The sequence below is a fragment of the Leptinotarsa decemlineata genome, unplaced genomic scaffold (assembly GCF_025532065.1).
Source record: "Leptinotarsa decemlineata unplaced genomic scaffold, Ldec_3_MD MMD2_tig00026328_RagTag_RagTag, whole genome shotgun sequence".
Taxonomy (NCBI): domain Eukaryota; kingdom Metazoa; phylum Arthropoda; class Insecta; order Coleoptera; family Chrysomelidae; genus Leptinotarsa; species Leptinotarsa decemlineata.
Genome location: NW_027412688.1, coordinates 25,649,906 through 25,663,440, shown reverse-complemented (window position 1 = coordinate 25,663,440; position 13,535 = coordinate 25,649,906). Strand labels below are relative to the sequence as shown.

The following is a 13,535-nucleotide window of genomic DNA, read 5'->3' as shown; positions in this document are numbered from 1 at the left end:
TATGTTGATTTGTAGCTGTACGCAGACTCTTAGAGTAATTCTCACAAGACACCTTGATTATATCATGAACGTTTTCCTCATCGTCATCTGCTATCACATGTAACTTTCTGTAAAGTGGAACAAAAACTTAGCTCCGAATCATCACCAGCCAGAAGTAAATAACATTAAATGACTGTTTTGGTAAATCCACATATTTCAGTTCCAATCTTAGCGGAAGAACTGGGCGTTAGTAGAAGTTAGTTGTAGAAGCAGCTTCTCAAAAGCTTGGAACACTGTTCCGAAACAGAAAACTGTACACACCTCAGAAACTTTTGATGCTTAATAAAGCCTAGATCAGATCTTTTTTGGAGTACTCTCATGTATAGATCTTCGCCCCTAAGCATACCCTGAAGCTGCTGGATTCCATCCAGAAAAGAACCATTCGCCTGATTGGAGACGCGAATATCACTTCCCACTTCGAGGAAAAAGGTTGGGAATTTGTCTCTCTTCTATAGATACTTTCAGGAAAGTATTCAAGTAGTAACTGGAACCTTTGATTCCACCAAGAGCGATACATATCAGAAATACATGATGAAGTGTGGCTGCTCATCGTTTTGTGGTACACCTCAAACTTTACTGTTTCAGAACCCTTTCATTTGGAGAACTGAGTTTATGTGGAATAAACTTCCTGATAACTTTTTTACAATAGGATTTAATCTCCAGCGATTCAAATCCAATGTGAATCGCTACTTTCACACAGACACCGCTCTTGGAGCGCCTTAATGATTTTCTTGTAGTTCTTAATTTTTTTCTGGCTTTACTTTGCGGAGGATTCGACAATAATTCGCACTTTCAAATTGCCACTCCTTCCCTGCTACATAATGGTGTTTTCAGATTTGCTATCCGACATTTCGACCTTCCGGCCACCATCATCAACTTTATTTTTTCTTATGGGCGCTACATTGAATTCTTTCTGTTTTGAATAGAACCAGATTTTACCTTTTCAATGATTTATCGAAAAATTGGAGATATTAAAAAAAATGAATTCTTATCATAATAGGCTTTGACTTTGATGTTTCTAAATTTGTCTAAATAGTTAACCAAAGGTAGATCATCCAAATAGTCATCGAAAATCGACATTGAAAACTGATGACAAGTTTCTCCATTCAGAATTCCGTCAAATTTCTATCTTTGTAAATTCCTGCCCACACGTTAATACTAAATCGCACTTGAGGTTGAATTTCTCGGAAGTGCCTGGGGTTGTTTATGCTCCAAATGTGTTCGTTATTTTGGTTGAATATCCCACAATTCGAAAAAGTGCTTTCATCTGTCCAAATTACATTTTCCAGGAAAACAGGAAAATCAGGCCTTCTTATTAGCCAATTACAAAATTCTAATCGCTTTTTGGGATCACCTGGATGCAATTTATGAGTTAAGTGTATTTTGTAACATTTCAAACCACTTTTTGAGATTTCTTCAAGTACTTGTTTGACAAATATTCATTTCAGAGGAAATTTGACGTGTAGATTTTCCCAAGTTCATGTTTATTTGCAGATAATTTATTAATTTTCATTGAAAAGGACACAATGTCTAACTTACCTCATACATACCTCACTTATCAAATTTTCTTTATTTTCCTGGTCTATTCTGTCTCCGTATTTTTTCCTCGGCTTTTCAAAAGAAGCAAACTTGGTGAGATTTTGATCCAATAACTTGAACATAGTTCGATGTGGTTGTCGTCTTTTGGGATACAAGTTCAAATACATTTCTGACGTCCTAACACTGTTACTATCGTATTTGTAATAAATGTGTATCATTTTTTTTTTCATTTGTGAAAGCCATTTTTCGTCAAAAATTCAATGACTTGTACAATAACAATATGTCATTGAGTGTAACAAATTGAAAGTCAAAATAAGAAACATCAAAGTCAAAGCCTATTATGATAAGAATTGATTTTTTCAATATCTCCAATTTTTCGAAAAGGAATGACTACTTATCAAGTTGATGATGGTGGCCGGAAGACGAAACGTCGGATAGCACACACAATGTGGAAGTGCAATTTATTTTCGAATTCTAGCCAGAAAAAATACCATTTTCCGAAATTTCTGTTTTTTCCGGATATACTCGGAATTTCAGAACCTTCTCAACGGCATATTGTTAGTCACGTAAATGCGCAACTTTGCTCCAATTTAACCATCTTCATATCTCTCATAGTTTCCGAGATTCTAATGGTGAGGATCGAATTTGAAACACCTTGTGTACTGCTAATATATCCTGCTGACGCTTGAGAAACGGATACTTGCTTTACCACAGATACTCGTAGATATCAAATAACGTTTTTATCTGATGAATTGACATTTCTGTTTTGTACTAATTCTTTGTAATGTTATAATCATTTTGTTCTATCCGTTTCGATATCTTTGTGAATTTTCTGTACGTGAACTTTTCTTCGGTGTTGTCGTTCTATCATTTCGTATTTTGTAAAATTGATCTTCTGACGAAATAACAATATGTTTTTTCAACAATATGACTGTAAAGTTGTTACTTATGATACTGCATGTTTTCATGAAATTTGACATGGAAAAAAGCTTTTTAACATTCTACTCCTCTATGATTTAACTAAAATTGTGGGAAACTCTTAAAAAACTATTCTTTTCTAACATATTCGCTTTTCAATTGAAATGGCTGTGATTAAATTAATTAACCGTATGAATCTGGCATCTTTACAATAGCAGAGCTGTGACATGAAGTCTTAATGTTATGAAAGAAATGATTGGCTTTTTCTTATATTTCCCAAAACGGTGTTGGTGAAGGCAGGTGTCTTGTTCAGCGTTCATATATTAAAAAATAGTGGGCCAATTACACTTCTCTGAAAAATACCAATTGTTGCTGGGTGACATTTTATATCAATACTATGTGTTGGAAGGTGATTAACAATGTTTCATGATGAATTTCATTAGTTAGGACTTCCATTGTCTGATATTATATAAAATGATTTGAAATTCCTGAAAAACTAAAAGGAATTAAAAAAGAATAGCTGAAAATAACAGTTATATTGAGCAAAAATAACATGAAATGAAATAACACTGAAATAAAATACAAGTAAAAATAGAGCAATTGAACAAAACATAAAAAATTAACAGATTCCAAGCCAAGTTACTTCACGACATTTTGATTGTTAGTATCTACAATCGTCTTCGGATGATGACTATTTATGGATCATTCGAGTACTTTCACTTACCTCCGCTTTCCCTTTGCTTCGCCGGTTTAGTGAAGGATGACGGTTTTTTTGCTTGATTATGGGTTTCCGTATGTTGCGAATCTCTACGCTAGCTTGGCTGAATACATTGTGGGACAGTATGTATGCGGCTTCTTTGAATTTCTTCCTAAACCAATGTTCCTTCCTGTGTGTGATCTCAGCTTGCGACCACTCGATGTTACGTTGCTATTCCTGATACTCTTTGTGTGGCGTTGCTATGAATGGTATTGTAACGAATATGAAGCCGCCCCTGACCGATATGTCGACTAGCGAACAAGCACATGACCACAAAAGGAATGCAGTCGGCAACCGCCGGTTAAACTCTAGTTGAGTACCGAAACGACCACAAAATTATAGAACTATCGTTACCGATATATACGGCTGGCTTCCCGTCCCAAGAGAGCAGTTGAGTTCAGAAAGTGAATCGAGTGGTTAAAAAAGGAATTCAAATAGTGGAAATAAATTAAGCGTTAGTTGCTAAGTGTTGTAAATAAATTAGTTTTTTGGAAATAAATTTGTTCAAGGCAGTTAATCCTTTAATTTGTTACAGTATCTATTTCAATTCCATACCGAATGTTTTCAGTACACACTGAATGAATTGACGTGTATGTCAATTTTCATATGAAGATAGTTGTTTCAAAAGCGGTTTTTCTTTGTTTCCCACATTATTTCTCAAAGAGGTAGACAGTCATGAGTATTTTTTTCCAAAAAAAATATCTCCCAAAAAATTTCTTTACAAATTCAAAAAGACTGCCTTTCCTTTGGACTGGTTCGTAATCGAAGGTAAAGTAGTTATTTTGGGTTGAAGGGAACCAATTGGTCTAGTCTAGAACGAAATTCTTCTTCATGAAAATGTGACTCAGTAATTCTGATGTAACCTTCACTAAGGGTGTTCGAAACGTTTAAACATGGATTATAATATAAAGTATTCAGAGTGCTGTGCTGACAAATTTTTTGAAATTGACCCAAAGTCGTACTTTACTTTGTGGACTCAATTCGGCTGTACAAATTGATGACCCATATGTAAAAATCCATTGATCGTACTGTGAAACAATTTGGCCAACCAGATCATCGTCTTATTAGGAAATGCGTGTTCTCGATTCGGCGTTATTTGTAGGTCGAAAGGCGTACAAGATGGGGGTCATCACCTTAATTTGCATAAAGGAAGCAATCAGCTGTATGGCATCGTCTTTTTTTATCGTTTTCTCATCTCGACACGACAAAACCGGTCCCATTCGAGAAAGTATAAGGCTCCTCTGATCTCGATCTCGAATGGTTCGTCAAAATCTTCGTGCTCGATTTTTATTCGTGAAGGTGCGCACCGATGATCGGTGCAGCTGAACAGTTTGGGAACGGTACTTTCTCGAGCTAAGTTATAGACGCATTAAAATGTCCGAATGCGGAACCTGATGTCTTCAATTTTTTTTTTTTTCGGTTAGTAATATACTAACTATTCAAAGTGATTTCAAGGCAGTCGTTTGTTGGAATATATTCCTAACGTTTCGCCGGCACGAGTGGCTAACATCTTCAGAGACCTGCGTGTGTTTGAAGGTTGGAGTGTACTTCCAGTCTTAGAAGCTGTAAAACAAACCTCTAAAGATGTCAAAATAAATTCAAAAGACGACAGCCTAAAAATTCAGGACCGCAAACAGTTTCGGGGTCCTACATAACTGTTAGAAATTAACCGACCCCGATATTTATATCAACTGTTTCGGCCTCATTACCGATTATCAGCATTACACAAATTTAAAACACTTTTTAAGGGGAGAATAATATAAAAATTAAAAAAAAAAAAACACATTAAAAGTACATTGTTATTTCCAAACAAATTTGGGTAACATAATTATTACTACTTGTTCCTTGAATATTACTGGAGTTTCATCCCAACAGCAAACCGTTATTTTTAACACCTCGAGACGTGTTTCAATCACCAAGTGATCATCTTCAAGAGGAAGATTGAACTACATGAAGGAAGATTGAACTCCTCTTGAAGGTCATCACTTGGTGATCGAAACACGTGTCGAGGTGTTCAAAATAACGGTTTGGTGTTGGAATAAAACTTCAGTAATGTTCATTACTACACCAAAGGTTCCAAACAGAGTTTTAACAAAAAATCATTCTTTGCCTAGAAATTGGAGATGAATGACATGAAATTTAATTTTGATTGCAACAACCATTCAATTAAAAATATTATCATTATTCAATATAACAATAATGATAATGCACGTGTGAGCATAGCTTAAAACCATCGATTTCATGCGGCCCTAAGAGGCTAGATGTTTGTTTCAGCTCTGAAGATCCACCAACTTGTGCTTCTGGAGTCACGGAAGTTATTCTATCATCCATGAATACATATATACCTTTTTAAATGAAACGACCATCTAACGGCAAACCTTGGTTCAACAAAAAATGGCGCAAGGTACCAGTGCCGAAAGCTAATGAAGTTCCCGTCATCGTACTTGAAAATGCGCAAATGAGCTCGCACCAGTATTTTGCAGACTTTTCAAACTGTTTTACAAGAAAGGGGTTTTTCCTTCTTGTTGGAAAATCGCTCGCGTTCAGCCTATTCCCGAAAAGGGCAAGAAAAATCTCCCAAATAACTATAGACCAGTCGCGTTGCTATTGGAATAGGCCTCAATTTCAGCAATAACTTCTTGATGAATTGAAATGACTATGCTCAGTGTGCATGAACTATTAGCAATAGCCGATTCTATATTTTTTCGAAAAGGTTTTCATCTACTGTATTTATAAATTTCAACAATTGTTTTTCAGTAATTGTAGTAATTTAGTGAATGAAGTCCCCTTCCAGGATTTTTCAGTTGTTTCCGATCATTGCAACGATGTATGCCTTTGAAATTTTTACAAATTATTTTTGGTGATTCAAAAATAATCTATAGACCATAATGAAATGAATTAAATTAACGACCCAAAACCACATTTCTAATTCTCTGAATCTGATTTATCCAAAGTAAGGGTAGAGTGGTATACTTCAAAATGTAACTGAACAACTTTCAAAATAAGGTGGTGTATTTTTTCTAATTCTCATTCGAAATGAATATGAACGTTTTCAACATCCACGGAGGACTGGTTAGTTCAAGATATAAATTGGTCTTTCCTGTATTATGACACATAGTAATTTTCAACCATGTTCACTCCACTTTCAAAGAGATGAGTGCCAGTCTTCCATCATTCACAAGAAATGGTTCGCAATGCATATATGTGTGTTTGGTCAAGGTTTCACCTTTGCCAGTTTGAGTCACTCGTTCGCGGAAACCCCGGCCGAAACATTTCCATCCTGTCTCGCTCCAGCGACTTCTTCTGCCCATCGTCATCCGAAGAGGAGCGTGCCACATTCAAATCTAGTGACCTAGTTGTGTGGGTGGCTGTCGGTGCGCGCTCTCTTTGTTCCGAGTCTCGACACTCCTCGAAGTAGGTTAGTGCAGCTAAGTCGGTGGGGGAGCACCGCTCTCGACTCGCCTATTGCTTATACCGATCCTCCGTAGTCGCTGTCCGAACGCCGAACAGACGAAACCGCTAGTCCAGTGGGCATGTGATCGCGAACGTCGAGTCGTCTGCCATGAGCCCCGCTTCCGCAGGCAACCTCGAAGTGGAACGCTACATCGGTGCCTGCTTAATATCGCACAACCGTTCGAAAAGTGCCGCCGCCAAGTCTCGCGAACACTTCACGCACAACAGAGACTTCGCGCCCGAAATCTATCAGCAGCAGCATGTGAACTACCGTCTGCAGAGATGCCAATCCGCCGATGGCTGGGCCGGGGGGATGCCGCTCATCACCTTCGCCCAGAGGAGAGCCCGCAAAAGCGACCAGGAGGACACCGGGTCCTTGGCTAGGTTGGCGGTGCACACCCAAGGAGCTCCGCTGATCCTCAGCAAAAGTTACAACCACAGGAAGAGCAAAGCTCACAAGAACAATGCCGACGCGAAACCTTTCGAAGGGGGATCCAAGAAGCAAAACAAGTGTCAGAACAGTGCGGACTCTGTGAGTGTGACCAGTGACGAGAGCTCCGGCTCCGCGAATTCGGAAACGTGTCTACCGCGGATCATAAAGCCGCGGAAGCGCCGGAAAAAAGACCGAAAGCCGCCGCTCCTGGGCAGACCTGCCAGTCTGGACGGCTTCTCCACCGATAGCGCCAGTCCGGATATAGACAGCCAGTCTCCCTTCCTATCCTTCAGCCCGTTCGTGCCCTTCAATTTCGATACCTACGGGTACTCCGCCCCCGAGTCTCCGAAGCTCATCGATCGGGTGCACATTTTGGGCGATATCAGCGAAACGCCCAAGCTACACCATTCCTTCGAGGACATAGAGGAACCCGAAAAGGACATAAACGGCAACCAGCCGACCAGCACCTGTCAGTGTCGGTACTGCGACCCCAGCGGACAGATCTGGGACGTCGATCGGCACTGCTATTCCCCATTTTTGACACCCCCCGATAGCCTTAACAAAACCTTCCGGTTCCCCAACATCAATCTCAGCGCGCTAGTAGCTACAAGTTCGCTGGAGCACTGCATGTCTTCGATTTCTCTGGAGGACGAAGACGGTAAGAAGATACCTACGTCGAGGTCGTCTTCGTCATCTTCCTGCAGGGATTTAGAGGTGTCTACAGAGATAGTTACGTCTCTGAACGGTCACCGGGACTTGGAGATCAAATTTTTCTCGTCTTCCAGTGTTGCGGAGGGTGTGAAAGACAAGGAGGTCAGCGGGAAGAGGAGATGCGATGTAAATAGTGAAATGGGGTTAGTGTGTGAGGAATGAGTGTAATGTATGATGGACTTTCCTATCCTTTTGTGGCTTTTCATGTTTGGAGGGGTGTATATCGATCTTTGAGAATGCTTTGCCAAAATTGCTCTGGGGATTATGAGAAGTATTTCAAATCTGCGAGGTTTTTTTTCCGGTATATCACATATCCCAATTTCAGATCTACATCTCTTTTCAGTTATTCATACTTGTAGAAAAGAAATTGATGGTGAGTGTATGCAATCACAGAAACACTTGACATTTAATTTAAGTTTATCATACTCTTAAAAAAAGATGTCTTCTAAAGACAAAGAAATAAGCCAATCTCAATATTAATTGTTATTGAACATTTAAAAAAAAAAATATATACGTTGAAGTTCAGCCTCGTTGTTTTGATTTGATATTTTTTCTGAAATCTTGCAGCTGCTGGGTACTTAGAAACTTTGTAATTTCAACTAAATCAGTGTACATCCCACATATGAGGCGATTTGTGGTTAATGTTGCTGTAAATACAATATTTCTTCAAACGTGAATAATGTAATAGAAAATTAGTATCTGTTGCGTTTCATTAACCATAATGATGTCGCAAAGAAATGATCTGAAATGAGAAATGTGTTGCACTTTTGATTAGATTTAAACTTTTTCTTATATCAAATATAATAAATATTTTTCATAGTATATTTTTCATACCTTCATTATTGCAATTTTTGTAGGTATCTGATAACATGATTTAATTTCAATCACAATCATTTGGAAATATGCTGCTCTCAAAATTTGGAAAATTAGTAGTTGTTCATAAATTAATTTTTACTAAATGAAGATTGCCAGCTTTCTGATGGGAAGGTCAATATCTGTTTTGAAATGAATATGAAAAAATATGTCGTACTTTCTAAGAGATTTGTCCTCATGTTAACTCATCTCTTAAAAACAGTACAATTAATAATACTTATCAAACACTTAAACTGAAGTATTCAAAACCCTGTTTAAAAGAAATTACTATTTTTATATTTCCTTCAAATGCTTTGGTCGTTTTTTTTTTATATATTATATATATATATATATATATATATATATATATATATATATATATATATATATATCTCAAAAATGAAATGAAGTTCTATTGAAATTGTGTTCGAACGTTTTGAATTCTGCTATTTCTTTGGTTAGAACAATAGTGAAACATTTTGTAATACTGAAATACCTCAATTATTTTTCAATACTTTGGAATCTGCTCATGCAATGATAGGAATTTTTCCTTTTTTTGTATTATATATTTTCATACATTTCTACACTTCATAATAATTCATCTCCATATTTAAAATCAATTACTTGTCAAAAGATTGTGACGTATCAGGCTTTTTCGAACACTAGTGAAGACAAAAGTTTTACGGAAAGAGAAAGCTTTTATTATTCACAATGAGTATCATTCATATGATAATTGTATTCCAAATTATTGTGATTGAAATAATATATGGTGTCCAATTTCCAAAAATTATTCAGAGGTCTTTCAAAATTGAACACAATATATAAATACATTTATTCGTTATACCGAGTACTACCGCATATCAAGGATCACTTTGTTGAAACACACCACAACTGTTTATGAGTATAATTTTTTGCGGCGAGAGTGGACAAACGACAATGGAACATTTTTTCAGTAAGTTGGCCCACCATATATCTCTCTGTGACTGAAATGACCGTAGAAAATCAATCTGCTGTTGCGGCTACCTCTGAACAATACTATATGGTCCTAGAATCGTAAAATTGAGGTCATCTTAAGTTATAAATTTCTCTTCGACATTCAATTCAATTCGTTTCTGCGAACAGTAAATATACTAGGATGCTAATAGATTTATAGTCGAACAAGAAATGATATATGGTTAGATCATTTTATTATAGCATGCTCGTCACATTGTACATGCATCTCTAAGGTAATATCATCGTTAAAATTCCGCTGGTGTCTAATTTAGATGTGTTATCTTGACTGTTGACGGTTGTTTCTAGAAAATGAGCATCATCGTGTCAAAACACTCCACAAAGTCATGCATCCGTTCCAGTAGTTTATATCGATGTACTCAGTACACCTCGAACTTCGCTGTTTGAGAACTCTTCCATTTGGAGAACTGCCTTCATGTGGAATAAACTTCCTGAATGGATTTAATCTCAACGATTAATTTCCAATGTGAATCGCTACTTTCGCACAGGCACCGCTCTTAGAGCGACATCTGCTCAAATATGTTTTAGGGCTAGAATGTCGCTTCGGGAATTTGCTTGCCATTTTCTTCAAACTAGGTATGTTTTTACGTCAGTTGAATTCACAGTTCATGTGAGTTTCAAAGGTTTCGACCGTCCTTCGGACATTTGAATCGTTGAATTGGTTTTAAAGTTGACGGCAAATAGTATTGCCAACTCATTAAAAGCTCTGAGACTACTTGAAACATTATGACAATTTGATCTTTCCTAATATCTCAGTAAGAATATGCCTAGTCTTCACCATCCTATTCTGTCATTTATTAGTATAGAAGTCACAGGTTTGAAGTAGAAGTAACGCGTTGTAGGGTGAGTCGAAAATGTTTAATGAAACACTACATTCAATTAAGGGACGCAAAACAAACCTTTGGTTCCGATTGTGAAGGAGAAACTAACTTGAAACTATCAACAATATTCCAAATGTATCCAAGAATCCTGTATACTTCTCATGCCTAGATATTTGAACTATTGAAGATTACTCCAAGAAGTATTGTCCATGCAGGTCTTTTATTTTGTTCTATTTCTTTATTTATGAGAAGAAGCTTCTTGTATTGCAGGGTTGTTAATCGTTACCTATTCACGTGTTTTTCAACTCTTCGCCAACATAATTCTCATTTCCTATAGTAATTTGTACGGATCCTCTGTGGGATGTCACATTTTTTTATCACAATTCCATCATGAATCGCTTGCTTGCCTCCTACGATTAGTGCTTTGCATTCGCATAAAACATTACAAGCTATCTCTATCCTTTTGTTATATATTCTGTGGATCAGATATTGATTGCTTTGTTGTTCAGGTGATCTCTAAAGGGATAATGTTCACCACACAGGGCTGATCTCAGTTCTATTGAAGAACTGGGATGAAAGTTTTCTAGTGTGTCCCCAGATATATTCTAACAGCTTTCTTTAAGTTCTTTTTTGGCCCATTTCTGCATCATAGATTTTGGTATCTAGTATGCCTACCTGGAACCTTCATATCAAAGTATGATCATATTTATTACTTGTGTTCTGGATGATCCAAGTTCATTAGTCTATTGATTCCAAATTGATGGAATTTTTTATTAAAAAATTGTTTAGTTTTTTTCATAATTTCGAACATTATGAATGATTAAGGTAACATCGCACTATATTTTTTGTTATGTGTGATTGTTCAATTGCATTTTTTCTGAAAGTCAAATTTTCAATACAGCTTTCTTGTAGTACTTATCCAATTTTTCATTCCAATGATTTTATCAATAATTTTTAGCTTTTAGTCATGAAAGAAACCTGGTATACAATTGAAGAAAAATTATGTTTTTTTTTTGTAACCGCACGGATGAATTTTTGATTTTGGTGCCATTACTAAGATTTACAGAGAGATATTTTTTTGTATTTGTGGTGTGCTACTGGATTTAGAAACTTTATTTGCGGTATCGATATAACAAGCATAGCGGTTGGTTATATAAATTCGGTGTATATTTGTGAGCTCGTAATTGTTATTTACAACCATTAACTTAGTTCATTTTGGTTACTTTCACTAGTGACCGAGATAGCTGTAAAATCGTCGTCCATTTTTCGTTTCACTGGAAGACTCTGATCTCAAGTCTACTTTTATTATTCGCCACTCGTTTCTCCGATTGTGTTACACTTTCACTTTGTGACTTCCTTTTATATTTGTAATCGTCTGTTTCCGCTTGTATCATTGCCTCAATTCGTAAGTGTTGTGAACTTTTATGTTACTAGCGGAAATTTGTTGGTTATCGAGAAAACGGAAAGGTTATCGTTTCATTTTTCGCCGTTTCCTTTTTCTTGAGAACTGTTTGTTTCCAGTTTGTGAAATCTGGAACGATATCTAACATATTTATTTCTTTATTTGTTTTACCAATGATGCCTTTATTTTTGTGCACTCGTATGTGTTGATGAATTTGTATTATTATTATAAATATATGAAAGTAGTTATTGCTTGTGAAATTTGTTTTTTTTTTCAATACCTAATGACTATAAATATTTTTGCTGGTTTTGCGAGATGTTTTTAAAGCTATTTATTTTATCATGGCATACAATTTTTGAAACAATATAATTGGGAATGGGTTTTTCGAGATATTTTCATTTTTGTAATGCTCTGGGAGAAATATATCTTGATTTCACCCTGGTAAGTTACTGAGAAAACATCTATGAAGATATTTTTTGGTCGAAAAATATCCTGTTACAAAATATATACAAAATGTTTTATATACAGTGTGTATCAGAAGTAATCAGTTATCATGCTCAGCTCAATTTTTTTCAGAAAATGTGAACTGGTTACATTTAAAGTTGGGCTTTCAGGTTCATGCTCATACTCGTATATCGTGGTAATTTAACGCCTGAAACATGACCCCAGCATGGACACATCGCCGCTGAAGACAGTATACCACATGAAATATGTTTTCTGGTATTGAATATTGATTAAAAAATTCAAATCAATTAAGGTTTTATTTGAACTTTTGAAAGTGGAGACAAAGAAAAAAGATAGTTAGACTTTCTTAAAAATTATACAAGTGGTGACATAAAAGTTTAAGCAATATATCTAAAAAAAATCTTCAAAACTTTCCCAAATATACCCAAAAAAAATCAAGAATCACCCTGTATAGATATAGTAAGGTATAGTCGAAGTAACCGATATAGTGATCTTAAAGGTGTCGGCGAAGTAAGCATAATGCGTGGTGCATCAATGAAGAATGCTACGTTACGAACCGCCACCATATTCATCAGAGTGTGTAGAGTTCTTGAAAAATGATTGGCTAGACGGAAGTCGACGATTAGTCTTTCTGGCGTTTTGAGAACGTTTCAACGATTGTTCGTGAGCTTTCTGTTCCTGTATTAATTACGAATCGGTTAGGCAGTTCAGTTCACTTCACGATAGTACAACAGGATAAGTGTTCCAGGTTATATATTTTTGTCTTTGAATGAAGGTGCTTAAGTAGGTACCCTATACAATCAATATTCTCAGTTCTGTTTTCGTTAAGCCACCTTGTTTTTCAATTGTTTCTAACAGCACACTACACATATTATTCATAGATGAAAACGAAATCATACAACTGAGAATTAATAAAATGAAACACTCATCGCCTAATGTCACACTAATATATCACTTGAGTGCGGCTTCCGACTAGCATATTTCGAGTCCGATTATTGTTGTTTTTTCATCAGCACTAACGATCTTATGACACTTTGAATTCAACCTTGAACGCCGTTCGCACGCCTCAGGAATGAACAATTTAAAAATTCATTGCCAAATAAAGTCGTTGCCACATCAAGTTATGCTGAATAC

General features: G+C 36.3%; 2 protein-coding genes across 3 annotated transcripts in view; both read left to right on the top strand.

Annotated features, from left to right (window-relative positions):
- twin (CCR4-NOT transcription complex subunit 6-like twin) overlaps positions 1 to 13,535 on the top strand; it is a 337,401-nt gene that overhangs the window by 135,070 nt on the left and 188,796 nt on the right. The window lies entirely within an intron of this gene.
- On the top strand, positions 6,633 to 12,196 carry LOC141485443 (uncharacterized). The gene is made up of 2 exons (XM_074182191.1): positions 6,633 to 10,068; positions 10,119 to 12,196. Exon 1 carries the CDS (start codon positions 6,816 to 6,818, stop codon positions 8,010 to 8,012), a length of 1,197 nt encoding a protein of 398 aa, XP_074038292.1. The 5' UTR covers positions 6,633 to 6,815; the 3' UTR covers positions 8,013 to 10,068; positions 10,119 to 12,196.

What these genes read in the sequence shown, in the direction of transcription:
- LOC141485443 (XM_074182191.1), top strand. Translation starts at nt 6,816, where the DNA reads ATGAGCCCCGCTTCCGCAGGCAACCTCGAAGTGGAACGCTACATCGGT.